General features: G+C 40.3%; 1 protein-coding gene across 2 annotated transcripts in view; it reads left to right on the top strand.

The window, feature by feature from the left end:
- LRP6 (LDL receptor related protein 6) overlaps positions 1-15,626 on the top strand; it is a 107,640-nt gene that overhangs the window by 46,540 nt on the left and 45,474 nt on the right. For both annotated transcript variants that reach the window (XM_063395334.1, XM_063395333.1), the window contains exons 4-7: positions 2,161-2,357; positions 3,094-3,225; positions 10,813-11,209; positions 11,688-11,859. In XM_063395334.1, the coding sequence (XP_063251404.1) occupies positions 2,161-2,357; positions 3,094-3,225; positions 10,813-11,209; positions 11,688-11,859 (898 nt within the window). The remainder of the gene's footprint in view (positions 1-2,160; positions 2,358-3,093; positions 3,226-10,812; positions 11,210-11,687; positions 11,860-15,626) is intronic.

The following is a 15,626-nucleotide window of genomic DNA, read 5'->3' as shown; positions in this document are numbered from 1 at the left end:
ACAGCACAGTCAAATGAAGGGCTCCTGAATCTCTCTAGATAAGGGCTGGTTTAAATAAGGGTCACAGTTCACCCGATGCATTGTCATATGAATAGATGGTTGTCTGAAAGTTAGGCATTTCTAAGAGCAGCTATTGTACTCTGATTGTACTCCCACTATTGGTGGGTAAAAATCACATGCAAAATTCCTCTCTGTTGGTTTTTTATTTTTTTTCCCCTCTGGTTGGTTTTGTTTTAAAGCAAGATAGTCAGAATGCTTCATAAAAATCTGGCTTCTCTTTTAAGAGAATTGCTGTCTTCAGGTTTCATTATAGTGAGTGTTTTAGACTTGCATTGCTTCTGTTTCATATAACAAAATGTCATATGTGTCATTTGTCAAATGTCACACAATATATCATATATAAAGACTTAGTCTCCAAGCCTGCTGTAAACTAAAATTCAAATCTGAAGATATTTAGGGTTTGGGAGTAGGGTTGGTTAAAATGTTTGCAGATTTAGAATGCCTTTATACTTAGTATGGTACTCGAATGTGTTGTGTCATTCTGGCTTCAGTGTTTGGCTGGCAGGTTTCAGCTTTAAATTATATTACAATGGTCTTTTGTAAGATGCTTAGTTGGTGCATTTAATTAAAAGCAAATATATACTTGACTCCAGTCAGAGATAAGAAAGAAAAGATAATATGTCCTACTTTTGAGTGCAAAATACCAAGAAATAGAAGATTTCATTTGGTGTAGAATTGGAACACTAGAGTGACAAGCAAAGGAATCTCTATATCTTTTTCTCATAAGTAGAAAAAAAATAGAAGCCTAAAGATAATGCATCTTTTTCCAGAAGCTAAGGTGAAAGAACAGTAATGACTATAGTCTCTTTGTACTCAAAGTCGTTGGCAGAAGGCACCTTGAAGCTTCTTGCTTTAATAATACTCTTTTCTTATATTTCAACAGCAAATATTTGGAAAATAAGAGTATTTTTGTTGTCTGTTAAACCACTTCAGTTAGACTTTTTTCCAGAAGTGATGCCTATGGTATGGGGGTGTTTTCTCAGTGAATAGATGGATAATTAGTCTTCCCTGCAAGAAGAAAATTGGGAGGCTAGCATTCACAATGGGCCTTATTCTGAGGGAGTAGCAGGGCTGTGTGTCAGTCCCTTGTGCTTCCAGTTCAGGAAAGGGATGGGGATCCCCACTGTTCAGAAGGACCTTGCCTATATGGGAGCACACTTCACTTAGGCAGTTCAGAAGAAAGGAGGTGGGAAGAAGCACCCATGTAAATAGTACTTGTGTGGTCCTACTTTGAGCAGGGTGTTGGTCCAGATGACCTCTGTAGTCCTCTCTTAAATTCTTCTGTCATTCTGAATAAAATAAAAATAAGAATTGAGCTACTTAATTCCAGTTCTGAGGATCTTAGGTACAGATAATTAGTTTCTACATATCACAAGAACCTGGAAAAACTCTCTGTAATGTTTGTACTGCATATTTGTGATGGCTAATGAGCATGTCTTTGTATATATACATAAAATATATGGTATAGTCTTTAATTTTGTTTGTGAACCTGGAGAGAGGCAGTGACCCAGTTTGCTCAGAAATTATACCATTACTATGGCAGAAAATCACTAGAACTCAGTTTAATGGTGCTGCTTATAGTAAAAACAATAGCTTAATAATTATCATAATAATGAGAGTAACCTTCAGGATTTCTTTTTAGTGCAAAATGACTTTATTTTGATGGTTCAAAAGACCAAAACTGGAAGAGATGGATGGATAGCTAATTGAGCAATTTGTGTCAGTCTGAAATCTGTTGAGGCTGGAATTGATGGACGTGGTGTATCAGCAGGTAGCAGTCAGACTTGCATAAATCAGCTGGTGTTACCCCTTTTCATGTGGTGGCAGAGAGCCCTACAGGTATGGACTGTTCAAGAGACAAGAGGTACCAACAATTGTGAGGATTTCAGTTAGCATCAGCAGGCAGCCTGAAAATAGTATTCCTGTGTTGTTCCTTCATATCATTCCCTAAAGTGAGGGCAGCATATTTGTTTCCCAAAAATAAATAAACACAAAATTCTGATCAACACTACCCAAACTTCTTTTCACAGAAGCCGTGTCCAGGCAAAACTGTTGCATGAATTGTGTCTGAGCATTCATTTTCTCCCTGTGCTCTCTTAGGCAGGCAGTGGTTAAAGGCTCCCTTCCCCATCCCTTTGCTCTGACACTCTTTGGGGACACGTTGTACTGGACTGACTGGAACACACATTCCATCTTGGCCTGCAGCAAGTACTCCGGGGAGGACCTGCGTGAGATCCATTCCAACATCTTCTCTCCCATGGATATCCATGCCTTCAGCCAGAAGAGGCAGCCAAATGGTAAGCTGTCTTGCTGTCTTTTTTTAATTGCAAGCTGGAACTGATTTGCAGAAATCTTAATTAGTCTTTCTGTATGGTGCTGGGTGGCTTCAGTCACGTCATGATGCAATTTTTCCAGTGCAGAGAATAGCAAAAGACCCAAAGGGAAACCAGATATTCTCTACATTTTTTACAGGGATTTTTAGGTACAAGAAAACCTCACATCTCTTACTTTTTTTCTGCCTGACACATTCATGCTGTTGTCATATTTTTCTGTTTCCTGTACCATAACTTCAGGCAACACAGTATTTTTATTTTTTGACGTGGTAGTTCCTGAGTGGAACAGAGTGTTAATTTGGCAGATGGTATCAAGCAGGACTAGCTCTGTGTAGTAACCACTGTCTTAACCATTGTGTTAATCTACTGTGTTTGCATTTTGTTTTTATGTGTACATTCAGCACCAGTATGCTGAGGAGTTTGTAAAAATGAGAAGAGCAGAACTGAAACAATTCTTGTTTAGAGCTAAGTGCTGCTTTCCCAAGAAGGGAAACATTCAACATCCATGCATTTTGGTACCATAAATACCCCACTACTCAACACTTGGAAGTAATTTTTACTTGTTCTGTGTTTATCATTTCCTCCTTTAATCTGTGTTGCTGCCACTGATTCTACCACTCAAATGCCGTATGTGTCTTAACACATGATATGAGGTCATTCGTTATCAGAAGCATTAATCTGTGTGATTTGTGTTTAACAGCTACAAACCCATGTGGAATTAATAATGGTGGCTGCTCCCACTTGTGTTTGATGTCTCCTACCAAGCCCTCTTATCAGTGTGCATGTCCCACTGGTGTGAAACTTCTCGAGAATGGAAAGACCTGCAAAGATGGTAGGCTTTGTTTTTAAAAAATCCTTTAGATTAAGCACAAAGTAGCTTTTGGAGGGAAAGGGATTCTTCCAGCTGCACTGTGTGAATGATGCACATTAGGGGTGGTAAATTCTGAAACTATGTATGCTTTTGCAGTACAGATAAAAGTGGTTGGAAAATGCCCTCTACATTTTAAAAAGGAAACATTCTCGTGAGGGAAGGGCAGGTTACCTCCAGTTACAAAATTGAAATTGCAGTTCTGTCACTAACTCCCTGCAAATTTTGGGAGCCTCTGTTGTTCCCTTTTCTTAAAGAAGATACTTACCTCCTCTGTTGTCTCTAAAATGTTTCTGACATTATTGATCATTAAGTGTTTGGCTAATAAGATTGTACAATAATCCCTTTTTAAAAAAAGGTTTTTAAAGTCTGACATCCATTTATTACACACACATACACCTGACATCTCTCTCTGAAAGTAATGCCATGTTTTTAGAGGAGCTGAAAGCCCTAAAACTCAAGACATGATCAAGACTTAAAGCTGCAGGTGCTGACCCAAAACTGCTTTTGGTTTCTCATTGTGGGCTAATATACATGATTTTAAATTGTTATATTTTGTAAGTGTAGGTCTTGTGATGTGCTGTGGTTGCTGTAGAACACTAGCAGGCTCAAAATTAACACTGGGAGATAATTAGCTGGATCATAAATAACCATCTTTTATGCAAATTATCTCTGTAGGACAGAAGTAAATAGAGGAAGAAATGATACAGCAGAGCTTAGTATAAATAAGCTAAATAAAATGTGTACAGAAATAATTTTTTTAATTGGAGTTTTATATTTTAAAAATTATTCCAGGCTTGTCAGCTATGTTCAGAGTTTTCTTTAATTTCATGCTATTTCATGCTCTCTGCTGATTATTTTTGTGTGTCTCTGTGAACCTTGTTAAAATAAATTGCTGCTTTTATGTGAAAAACAGCTCCCAATTTAGCCTGGCAGGATTGTTTATAAGAATTTCCCAATACACAAACAAGATGTTTTTCTTCCATTTCCCTTGGTGTAAGGAGAAGCTTTAATAATTCTGCTCTGGGTTGATTGTATGTAGTCAGAATGTGACATGAATCCATGTGCTTTTCAAAAACACTTGATATGCACAGATAAACTCCAGTGTATCAAAGTAAATTACCAAGGGTAAGTACAGGAACAGTATTAAAAATCCACCCCAGAACCTTATTAAAAGGATTTCTCATGCCAAGGTGCTCAGAATATCAGTTTACTTTTTTTAGCCGTTTCTTCTATCTCAGAATTTATAACTGTTGCTCTTTTCTTCCACTCCCTGAACGTGAGAAGCCAAATTTTATGTTCCCAGTCAGCCATAACATGTATTTGATTTACAGAATATAAGCCCAGCTGTATTAGAAATATTTTTAACCAAGTGGCTACAGTATGTTGTCCAGTTGTATGCAAAAAATTTATACAGGAACATTTCTCTTATGTTTGTCAATATCATGTTGCATTTTAAACCACCATTCTGCCTCTGCCTTTTCAAGAAAAAAAAGGGTGGGAAGAGGGCAGAAAACTGAGACTGTTTATTTAGCTTGGTCTTAGAAAGGAGACAGCACATAACGCAGATGAAACAACCTGCTCAAATTATTCATCAGGTCCATTGGTTTTGTGCAGCTTTGATCCTGTGCAGGGCTAATTTCTGACATTCTCATGCAGGAAGTTCAGCATTTAGAGCTGAGCATACCCAAAATAGTGATTTTTTTTTTCCCCATTACTGTCTCCCTGAAGGGAGGTGCAGATTCCTAAGTAGGCTTAGGGCTTTTGTGGATGACCTAGAGCTTTCCAGAGCTCTTCAAGGCTCAGATTCCCTGGAATTTCTTCCTGTAGTGGCAAAGGCTGCAGTTGCTGATTTGGGGGAGGGGGGAGAGCATAGCGCATGAACAGAGCCAGAGTAGCCTTAGACCAGAGTTCAAGATGTAAATCTGGACTTGTCTGTGTGGAGCTCTCCTTTCTTAGGCTCCTCGAGGACCCCTGGGAAGTAGATTCATTTTCTCATTTTAAGGTGTGCAGGGTGGGGATTGATTCCAGTTTCTTGGACTGTTTTCTCCTTGTACTTGGCTGTTCTCAGTGTCTGCTGTGAAAGAAGAGCTGAGCCCTGAGAACTGAACATTTCTACCCCGAATACTTTCAGTATACAGCTGTAATTCTGCAGTGCTGATGAAATCTCCATTTGCACTTAGAATGTGTACATGACTGTGGAAGAGACTGGTGACTGAGAAGTGAAGAAAGGTGAAAAATTAGGCTGAGTTTCTCTTCTTTAAGATGGTTTTCTCTTTTAGCAGTAGACTAAAATCAGGCTGGGTCCTTATCTGAATTGTTTCACGGTGAAATGAGCCTCTTTGAGGAGAGAGCTTCATTGCATGCTGCACTGTGGAGAATACTGGCCAGCGCTGGAAAGATTTTGATGGGTGAATTTTGAATGTTTGTGGTGTTTGCAGTGCTTTGGCATTGACAGATGATCCTGGCAGCCAAAGGTGAGGCTGGCTGACCCTCCCTGAGCAGTTTCCATGACAACCCAGCGTTTTTGAATAATCTTGGTTTATAGGAAATCTTTTCCTCCCTTGCCTTTCTCCCAGTGCTAGTTTCTCCATTTTTGTAGGGCTTTTTAATCATACCTTAGAGGAGTTTTACTATTTCTTGTAAGATCTGTGAATACAATAACACACAGGCATTCCCGTTCTGAAAGATTTCTCCACAGCATTTCAGGAAAGGGTGATACCATAGAATAAAATTATCTATTTTTCTAATACCTGATAATACACATCATAACAGTGAAGTATACTGAGATGCAGGCTTGTAGCAAGGTTTTAGCTCCCCCATTGCCTAGTTTGTAAATCCCTGCCCCTCAAGCAAAAGAGAGCCAAAGTTATTTCATGGCCAGATATTCCTCTATCAGTAACATGTGAAGCAAAGAGTCCTTTCTGACCACCCAGGCAGGACTCTGGTCCTCTGCCAGAGAGCTTTTACTGCCTTGTGTCATATTCTTGGTAAGGTATTGTTCTTCTGCACAACATGCTGGAATTTCTCTTTGTCAGTATTGTGTGTGCTGCTGTTCTGAGTTTGGCAGTGCTACATTAAAATGATCTTTCGGTGGTTGTAAGACAAACCTGAATTTTCTTACCTAAATGAGTTTGTCATTGGAGTTATATTCTTACTAATGCTTGAAGATCTCTCTGTCCATGTCCTCAGTTTCTCTCTTTGCCTGTAAGGAGCTTTACTTGTGTCCTGCAGTTGCTCCTGCCAATAGTGAAACATGGTTTAAACTGAGAAAACCAGCAGTGACTTCAGCTGAGCGAGGAGGTGTGAGCTGCCTCATGAAGAAAAAGCTGTGCCTCACACTTCAATTTCAGCCCTGCTTTGGCCATTCTGTTCTCTTCCAGGAAAAGTGTCTTTATTTTGCCCATGGATACTCACATCCTATTTCCCTGGTAGGCCTGGAGGCAGGAAGCAGAATTGTGCTCTTCCTTTTGCAATTTAGGGCTGTCTACTGCCTAATTTGCTTTGTCAGGAATAGCCAGGATCCTGATTTGACAGCAAAGATCAGAATGTTAGTTTCGCACCTTCATTCTTTAATTTCATTTAAAGGAAAGAAGAAATATATGATTAATTTCATGTGCATGTTCTTTTGCCTTTGTAGTTTTAAGGTTGAGCTTACATGAAAAACTCTTGTTTTGTTTGTGTTGTCATATCAGGGACTCTTTCACAATAGTGACACAAAAACTGGGGAAAAACATTTAGGAATTAAATGTTTTGGTCAAACGTGAAGTAATTCTATTTGGGCTGTATTAATAATCATGATTTCTCAGATACAGGGAATGCATTATACATGTCTTAGGTCTAGCACTTCTTTTGTATGCATTCCTGAGCATGTGTCTGTGTAGCTCAGCAACCACTGTTGGTTTTAAAGTTCGATAATTTACAAATGACTGAGGCCTGTATATCACTGAGAAGTTGTAATTAATTGTAAAGGTTAGAAGGGCATTGGACTTAAAGCTGTGCTGTTGCTTGCTCTGCTTCCCCCTTTCTCCCCCTTTCCTTGACTTCAGCTAGCACACAGATTTAAATTATTTAGAATTTTAATAGTGAATTTTTGAAGCAAGTATTAGTTCCAGTACTAATGTAATGCACCGTCCGTGAGCTTGTAATCCCAGCTTTCAAAGTGCTTAATAAAAGTAGGCTAAAGCTCTCAAAACTAAGAGTCTGGAGTAAGGCTTATATGTCCATATTTAGACAAGTAAGGGACTTGGCTTTCAAAAAATCGCTAACTATCTTGAATATCCTGTGACTTGAGGCACTGCTAAAAAGAATCTTGAGCTTAGTCCACGAGTTGAATGGTTTAGAAACAGAGGGAAAACTGCCTCAGGTCTGCATGTGTGCGAGGTCAGAGTTCTGGCTGCAGTCTCCGTGCACCCTTTGAAAGCATCTAAGGCAGCTGAGGTTTGAGGTGTTTTATATGTTTGTGACTTGCTCCAGTTCTCCTAATAAGTGCTGCTAAATTTTTAAAAAGCCAAAAATAAAGTTATGCTTGCATGCAGCCTTCATTGTCCTTTTGTTTTTTTGAAATACAATTCTGTACTCGTGATACTCTCTCCTTCATGCTCGTCGTTAGAGGCTTGATTTTTCTTTGAGAGGCAAGGCAAGAGGTCTGGAGATCCTGCTGGCATCTCAGCTTTTGCTTCATAACTGGTCTTTGGAGTAGAAGTGAACAGAATTTATTGTTTTTGTCATGTCCTGGCACCCTTCAGTAGCTTGAGCATCTTCTGAGTGTGATCAGTGCCTAGCCAGGTAAACTTTGCACGGCAGGTATGTGCCACACTTTGGAGACCACCCGGGGTTCTTTTCCCTGGCTATTATCAAGAGGTAATGGGATCAGTCTATAAATACGCCCAGTTCTTGCATTTGTTATTTCTGCTATTGTCAGGACAAGCCTGAAGGGATTCACAGGGAGCTTTCCCTCAGCCTGCCTGGAGGTGTGGTGCCTCTCTGCTGCTCGGGAATGGCTGCTGATCTAACTAAGCAGCTGAGGTGTTGGTTTGCAAATGTTTGGGTAATAGCTCTGAAGTAAACTTGAAACTTTTTATTGCCTGGTTGGAGGGCTGGGGGCTGGTGTTTGGTGGAGGGATTGGAATGCTGGCCAAGCCCCCAGATAAAGACCATGAAATTCTTAGCTCAGAGTTCCAGAGTACAACACGGGGTAGGTGAACGGCAGTCATTTCCCAGTGCTGAATTAAAGCTTAAACACAGTGGGTTGTTTGACTAAACAGCAGTGTTGCAGGCTGAAAGCAGGATACCGAAGTGATCAAATGGGTTGTCTTTGGGAAGAATGGGAAGGTCAATTGGTCAATTTTAAGGGTGAGCTCCAGCAAGGGTATGGTTATACTGAACTGAGTCTTTCTGGAGACCTGGCATTGGTTCTTTGAAATGACTGTCAACTTCAAGCCAGAATATACAAATTATTTTTAAATTATGCCTTACACTTTTTCTGTAGATGCTAGACATTATATGTGTTTTGAAATCTGAGGTTAGGGCATTTGCTCAACCTCAGGTTTACTTGATAATGCAATAAAGGTATCATTGTTTGGAGTTTTTAATATGTTTGTCATTATTATGTTTAAAAGGGAGGTTGGATAAATGACTGTGAAGTTGGTAAGAAAATGTGGTAGCAGTTTCTTTCTTGCTTGAACCTAAATTGTAGGGATTAGTTATGTACTAAGACTTTCTATGAACATATAATGCATCTGTCTGCTTGAATCTTGATGCTGAATTTTTCGTTGTACTTAGTAGCACCAAATACAGATGTGCACAGAGAGTGCTGTGTCAAGATTAATTGTGTCTGTAATTAAAAAGAAACCTTTCTAACAGGCCTTTTTTCCCACTGGCTGTGTCACATGCTTTACAGTATTTTGAAGGATACATAGGCATATAATTACAGGTTCCCCTCTCCTGATTAATAAATACATAAGAGTTACTCACTTGAAGAATAGTTGAGTAGTGTGTACATACATTTCTGAACTCAAGGTGTTTCAGGGCAGAGGATCCCAAAGTTGATCTTAGCCCATTCTGGACTACCAATCAGAAACACTTGTAATAATAGCCTCAACTTCAGTTGTTGAAAGGTGCTGTGTCTTGCAGCAGTGTCTTAGAGGTTCTTAACACATTAAACTTGCTGTAAATGAAGCAATGGCTGTTTTGGCATCTTTCCAAGGTTTGGCATGCAGTGAGGCTTCAGCTAGCGCTGACATCAATTACTGTCTTTTTAAAAAAAACAAATTTGGCATCAGACACCAAAACTCTTCTTTCATCACCAACTTACTTACTAGAGTTGTAGCTCTTTCTGTCTGCTAGCTCTTATTTATACCTCTTACACATCAAAATCAAGACATGGACACAGTGTGGCTTGGCGAATGCTCATTTTTACTGCATGTTCATGCACTTGTTTTCCTAAGCCTTCCTCACCCTCCCCCCTCATCCCCCATCAGTCCCTGCCAAAGCCTGTCCTCTCACTCTTTGAGGAGAGCCATTGCACCACACTTTCCCTCCAATTATGCATGCATTTTTCACCTTAGCTCAGCCTTCCCTCAGGCCTAAGCTGCTCTTATCTCCCTAAGACTCCAAACTGATAAGCCAGTTTAATTGGAATGGGGTGTGGTGGTTGTTTATCCTTCATTACCTTGAAAACTGGTGACATAGAATAGAAAATTAAATGAAAATGAATTAGATTAGACAATAAGTGCAACTGTCATTGATAGTACCATTAAACATGCTGTGTTGCCTTTGTGAAAACACCTTCTGCAGTGCAAGCTGATCTTAGTTATTTATTGTGATTCTGGCTTTTGACCCAAAAGCTAGCTAGGCTTTTGTGTGCTTTGGCTCAAAATTACTTTATAAGACACTGTTATTTATCTTCATGTCTTCAATAAGCTTGTACTTAACAAATGTGGGAGAAGGTGACAGCCTCCCTGCTTTGCCACGGTCACTGCGCAGGGCTCTGTTCCCAAATCTGACTCCTTCAATAAGAGTTTCCCAAATGACGTTTACTTGTGGTGTTCTATGTTACGTTTTTTCCATTTATCAGGCATTGTTGAAACATACAGCTTGTTTGTCATGGTTGTCCTCTCACCACCAGCAGCAAACAGTCAATAAATTGTCTGCATAATTGATTTCTCATCTAAGAGGTTGCAGGCCATCTGTGGATTTCCATAAAATAGCAGCATAATTGGTGCATATCTATTTCAGTAATTTGGAGGAGGGAATGATATGGATAGAGAATATGTGCCACATGATACATTCTGGGAAGGGAAAGGACCACTGAATTTCCTCTGTCAACACATCTGTCTCATTCTGCAGAAGAATAAGCAGAGATATTGTGAGCAGCTTCACACTTGAAGCCTTGGAGTGGAATTCTCTGCTGGTACCCAGCAGTTTGGTTAGATCCTGTGAAATCAAGGTAGCTAGACCACGTTTTGGAAAAGGACAGACTCAAGTTCTCTGTTTCCAGGCTGCTTGCACCAGCATTTGCAAAGTGCTTGTGTTTGTCCTGTTCTGCAGGTGCCACCGCGCTGCTGCTCCTGGCCCGCCGCACGGACCTGAGGCGCATTTCCTTGGACACACCGGATTTCACGGACATCGTGCTGCCGCTGGAGGACATCCGCCACGCCATCGCCATCGACTTCGACCCCCTGGAGGGCTACATCTACTGGACGGACGACGAGGTGCGCGCCATCCGCCGCTCCCTGCTCGACGGCTCGGGCAGCCAGTTCGTGGTGACGGCGCAGATCGCGCACCCCGACGGCATCGCCGTCGACTGGGTCGCGCGCAACCTCTACTGGACCGACACCGGCACGGACCGCATCGAGGTCACCAGGCTGAACGGCACCATGAGGAAAATCCTGATATCAGAGGACCTGGAAGAACCCAGAGCTATTGTGCTGGATCCCATGGTTGGGTGAGGAGCTCTTTGCCAGCATTTGTTAAAATATTAGTCATGCAAAGTAGATAATGGGATGCAGTGATAAACAAGTTTACTTGTGATAAACAAGTTTTCCAAATGAAAATACTGGGATTCTCTGAAAATTAAGGCTCCTAGGCACAAGCACTACTGCTCTATTTTGACCACCTGGGTAGTCACCTTATGTTCTAAGTTTTATTTTTAAAAATGTTTTTGTGGACTGCGTGAATCAGCTTCTTTATTCTAGTTAATAGCACTGGGTATATTGCCTTGCTGAGTAGACTGATACAGGAATTTTGTGTGTTTACATGCCAATTCTTTCTGAATAGTTTGGGCATCCTTACCTAGGTAAGGAAATACTTTTGGTTTAGAAATGTAACGTTCTGCACGCTATGTGGTTTTGGGGAAGAGTGGTCCAGAAGAAGCTGTAAGAATATTGAAGGTTTGGATAAATAAGATTTTGTTTCCTTTGCAGATATATGTACTGGACTGACTGGGGAGAAATCCCAAAGATTGAGAGGGCAGCATTGGATGGCTCAGACAGAATTGTGCTGGTGAACACCTCCCTTGGCTGGCCAAATGGGTTGGCACTGGATTATGCAGAAAGCAAAATATACTGGGGAGATGCCAAAACAGACAAAATAGAGGTTTGTAATTGTATCTGTATATTTTATTCCATTAAGTTATAGAACATAGTTTTGCTTTTCTAAGTGTTCATATTATGATGCAGCTGGAAAAGACAATGGGATGGTGGTTGAGTTGTGCTTTAAGAAACAACTCTGTTCTTCTCAGCCTCTGGGCAAGTTACTTGCTACTCTTCCTTCTTTTTTTCTTTTGTGTAAAATAGAAATGATATCCATGTAGTAGAGCTGTCTTTGTAAGAATGTGTGATAAGGACTTGTTAAATAAGTCAATTCCTAGGTCATCAGGGGAGAAAGCTTTTTTACTGGGATTAACGTATTTTGATTTAAAAAAATATCTTTCATTCTTTGCACTGCTTAGTTTAGAGCCCAGTAAAACATATTCTAAAGAAAAAAAATCTTATTTCACATATAATTATTTGTACTTCCAGAAATCCTTTATACTTTGCATCTCCCTAGTTTTATTAGAGTTTCAGCAAGAGCATAGATTTTCCTTTTTTCTGACATGTCTGCTTGAAACTTTTAATTTTAAAAAAAGGACACCTGTTCTTCTCTCCCACACTGAAATTTATTGCATTGCATTTATTTTGTTGTGTAACAGTTATGAAGCAAATTTGACATTTATTATCTGTCAGTTTTTGAGAAACTATTATTGTTTATCATTTGATCTATTTGCTGTCAAAAAGCTTTTGTTGGAAGCAGAAGAACTGACTGATAGCTGGTGCACAGGTCTGCCTTTGCTGTATCCTAGTAGAATTGCCTTCCTTTGATGATTTTCCTTGTTGTTTCCTAACCATTGCAAATAACTTTTAGCACTTATCATATTAGGCACAATCATATCTTTTCTATGCTTACAAAGTTGTTTTTACTTGTTCATAACTACAAATAAGTCAAGGTGAAGTCACAGTCATGTGCTGGAAGGTCACATAACTGTTTGTTCTCCTTTAGAGCCAAAGTAACTCCAGTCCTGCAAGGTGAGTTGCTTTGAAGTACTCCCTGAGAGAGCCTCAGGGAGCAGAGTTTTCTTTGTCCTGAAATCAAGATTTATAGCCTGTATTTCACCTAATATTACACCAGCTCTGAGAAAAGAGGAGAAAATAGTCTTAGTGATGTGTAGAGATTTATTTATAACAGATTGAGCACTTCAGCCCTGATACTGTCTTGGCCTTGAATGTATTTTGCAAAAGGAAAGTTGGGCATTCTTCACCCTCATGTTTGCCAGAACACTGAGATTCCTTATTCACTAATAATGATTCTATTCAGTTTTGGATTGGTTTGTGGCAGAAATTTTCATCTAGATCAGGCATGAGCTCACAGCTTCAATTCTGTCAGACTGGCTAGAACACATCATGGAATGTTTATGCCAACGTTACAGTGTCTGTGGCAGGACAGAAGATATCTGATTTGGCACAAAGGTTTTTGGGACAATTTCCATTTCATTGTTCTTAAATCAGTGTAAGCCAGCAAAATGAGTTTGTTCCCGGTTGTCATGTGCCATCTATTCAGGGCATCAGAAAAGATTGATCACCCTAAGATCTCAGAATTAATAGTTATTTTTTCCTTTGAGTCTCCAAGTGTTACAGTTATGATATTACTGCTGCTGCTTTTTATAAAAAAGTTAACATTTGTTAACTCATATCAGCTTGCAGTAAATCTTGAAACAGTCTGGCTAAAACCCTTAAAGCAACAGAAAAATTCTCCCACAGTTTTTGTTCAGTGCTTTTGGATTTTAGTTTTGTTTGAGGATGTGGATTTGTATTTTTGGATTCCTGAAGGTGTTCATTTAGGCATGTGACATAGATCTATAAAATTTTGTGTAAGGTGATCAACACTTCTGATGCAGACACCTTTTTTGACAGATGTTGTTCCTTGTAACTGATGTGAGGTGGTGGATGCAGAACAAACAAAAGCAGATGTGACAGGTTGTGGAAAGGGTTGTAGTTGTTAAAAGCTTACATGTGTTACTAGGAAGACTGGTTAAGTTTGTGGAAGGGAATTCCACTGCAATTTAGTGGCAAATAGAATTGCCCCTGAACTACAAGTCACTGAACTATAAATTGCTGTGGAAGGAAGGAGTCTTCTTGAAGAGTTTCTGTGTGCATTTCCTTTGTTTGCAGTTCTGTAAGTGTTGATTATTCTCGAGAAAGGATACTGGGATGGGTAGACCTTTGGATGGAACTCATGCAGCCTCTCTTCTCCTGTGTTGAGGCCATTCTGCCCTGTTCCTCCTTAGATGTCACGCTGCTGCTTGCAAACTGCCCTTCAGAGGGGCAAACTGGGACTGAAAACCAGTGACCCTGGCAGTGATCAGCACACATGGTCAGTGTGGCTTCTGCAATTTGTAAAGATGGAAGGGCTCTGTAGGATGAAGTGGGGGGGTCCATCCAAGAGAATGGTTCAGTCTAAAGTCGATTTTTCTTATCCATACCTGTCATGATTAAGGAATGGTGCTGCCACCAAGACTCTCCAAACCATACACCTCTCACTACCTCCAACAGGATGGTGAGGAGAATGGGAGGCCCAAAAGGCAAAGATCACTGGTTGAGATACGAATAATTTACTGAAAACAGACATGAGATAAGAAAACTTACTACAATAGTAATGAGAGAAAGAAATGATGCACTCAGAATATCCCTGACAACAGACAATACTGGATGGCTCCCTCTTCCTCTGCCATGTTTCCTCAGTTGGAAGGAACCCCTTCTCCGGGGAAGAGAGTCCCTTTCCCCCACTCCCAGCAATGACTTGAAGTTGTACAGAATAACCTCCAGGTCTTGGCCGTGCCTCCTCCCAATTACTGCAAAAATTAATCCTGTCCTGGCCAGAACCAGGACATTTCCTACCCCTTAATTTAGACCATGTACATCATGCCATTCTACTCCTTCCAACAATACACACACAGACACACATACATATATATATATATACATATATATATGTATACATACACACACACACACAAGTACAGCTCTCATTTTTGTACCCAATGGCCATCCCCCCAAGATGTCTGTTGAATTAATTTAGTTCCTGGCTTTGGGTTCTATCTGTCCCAAGTGTTTTCCAGGGCAGGAGGAATGATGTGGTGTTGGCTGGTTTCAAATTACATCAGGAGCTCATGACTGGTGTATCTGGGGCAGTCCATCCTCTTTGTCCATGGGAGTTATGGCATGCAGTGGCAGTGTCATTTGGCAACCAGTATTATACAGCTCAACATCACACACTGTCTCACCCAAAAAACAAATCCCCCTGAGGTACCCATTGTGTTTCCCCATCCCTCTGCATCACCCACCAAGTCCTTGAGCAAAAACAATCCCGAGGATGGGTTTGGCTTTGCTTGAGGCAGAGCTGATCCAAACTGTCTTCCCTAACACATTCCTGGGCACCACAAGGACTTCACCCCCTTCTACAGTACGAGGAGGTTTTGATTAGGCAAGGCCAGCTCGACTGGTAGAGCCTCTGGTGTTAAAACCAGGTGGCCTTTGCTAAATGTAGATCTCTATCTTAATCTATGATAGCTAAAACATTACTAACATTTCAAGTTTGCTCACATTGCCTGCTCTCCAATGGCAACCAGGAATCTTGATGAGATTTGCTGCCCTTTCCACACCCTCACCATCCATTTTTTATATCAGTGGAATAGAAGATCCTTTGGCCTTCAGTAAATGTTTTAAACGTATATTTGGAGAAAAGACACTGATGTAGGTGCAACAAAGAAAGGTATTTGGACAGGATCCAAAGATGAAAATTGGAATTAGACATGAAGGCATCAGATT

The sequence above is a fragment of the Prinia subflava genome, chromosome 4 (assembly GCF_021018805.1).
Source record: "Prinia subflava isolate CZ2003 ecotype Zambia chromosome 4, Cam_Psub_1.2, whole genome shotgun sequence".
Lineage (NCBI taxonomy): Eukaryota > Metazoa > Chordata > Aves > Passeriformes > Cisticolidae > Prinia > Prinia subflava.
The sequence above is the reverse complement of the archived record's forward strand: the minus strand, read 5'-3'. Positions and strand labels throughout refer to the sequence as shown.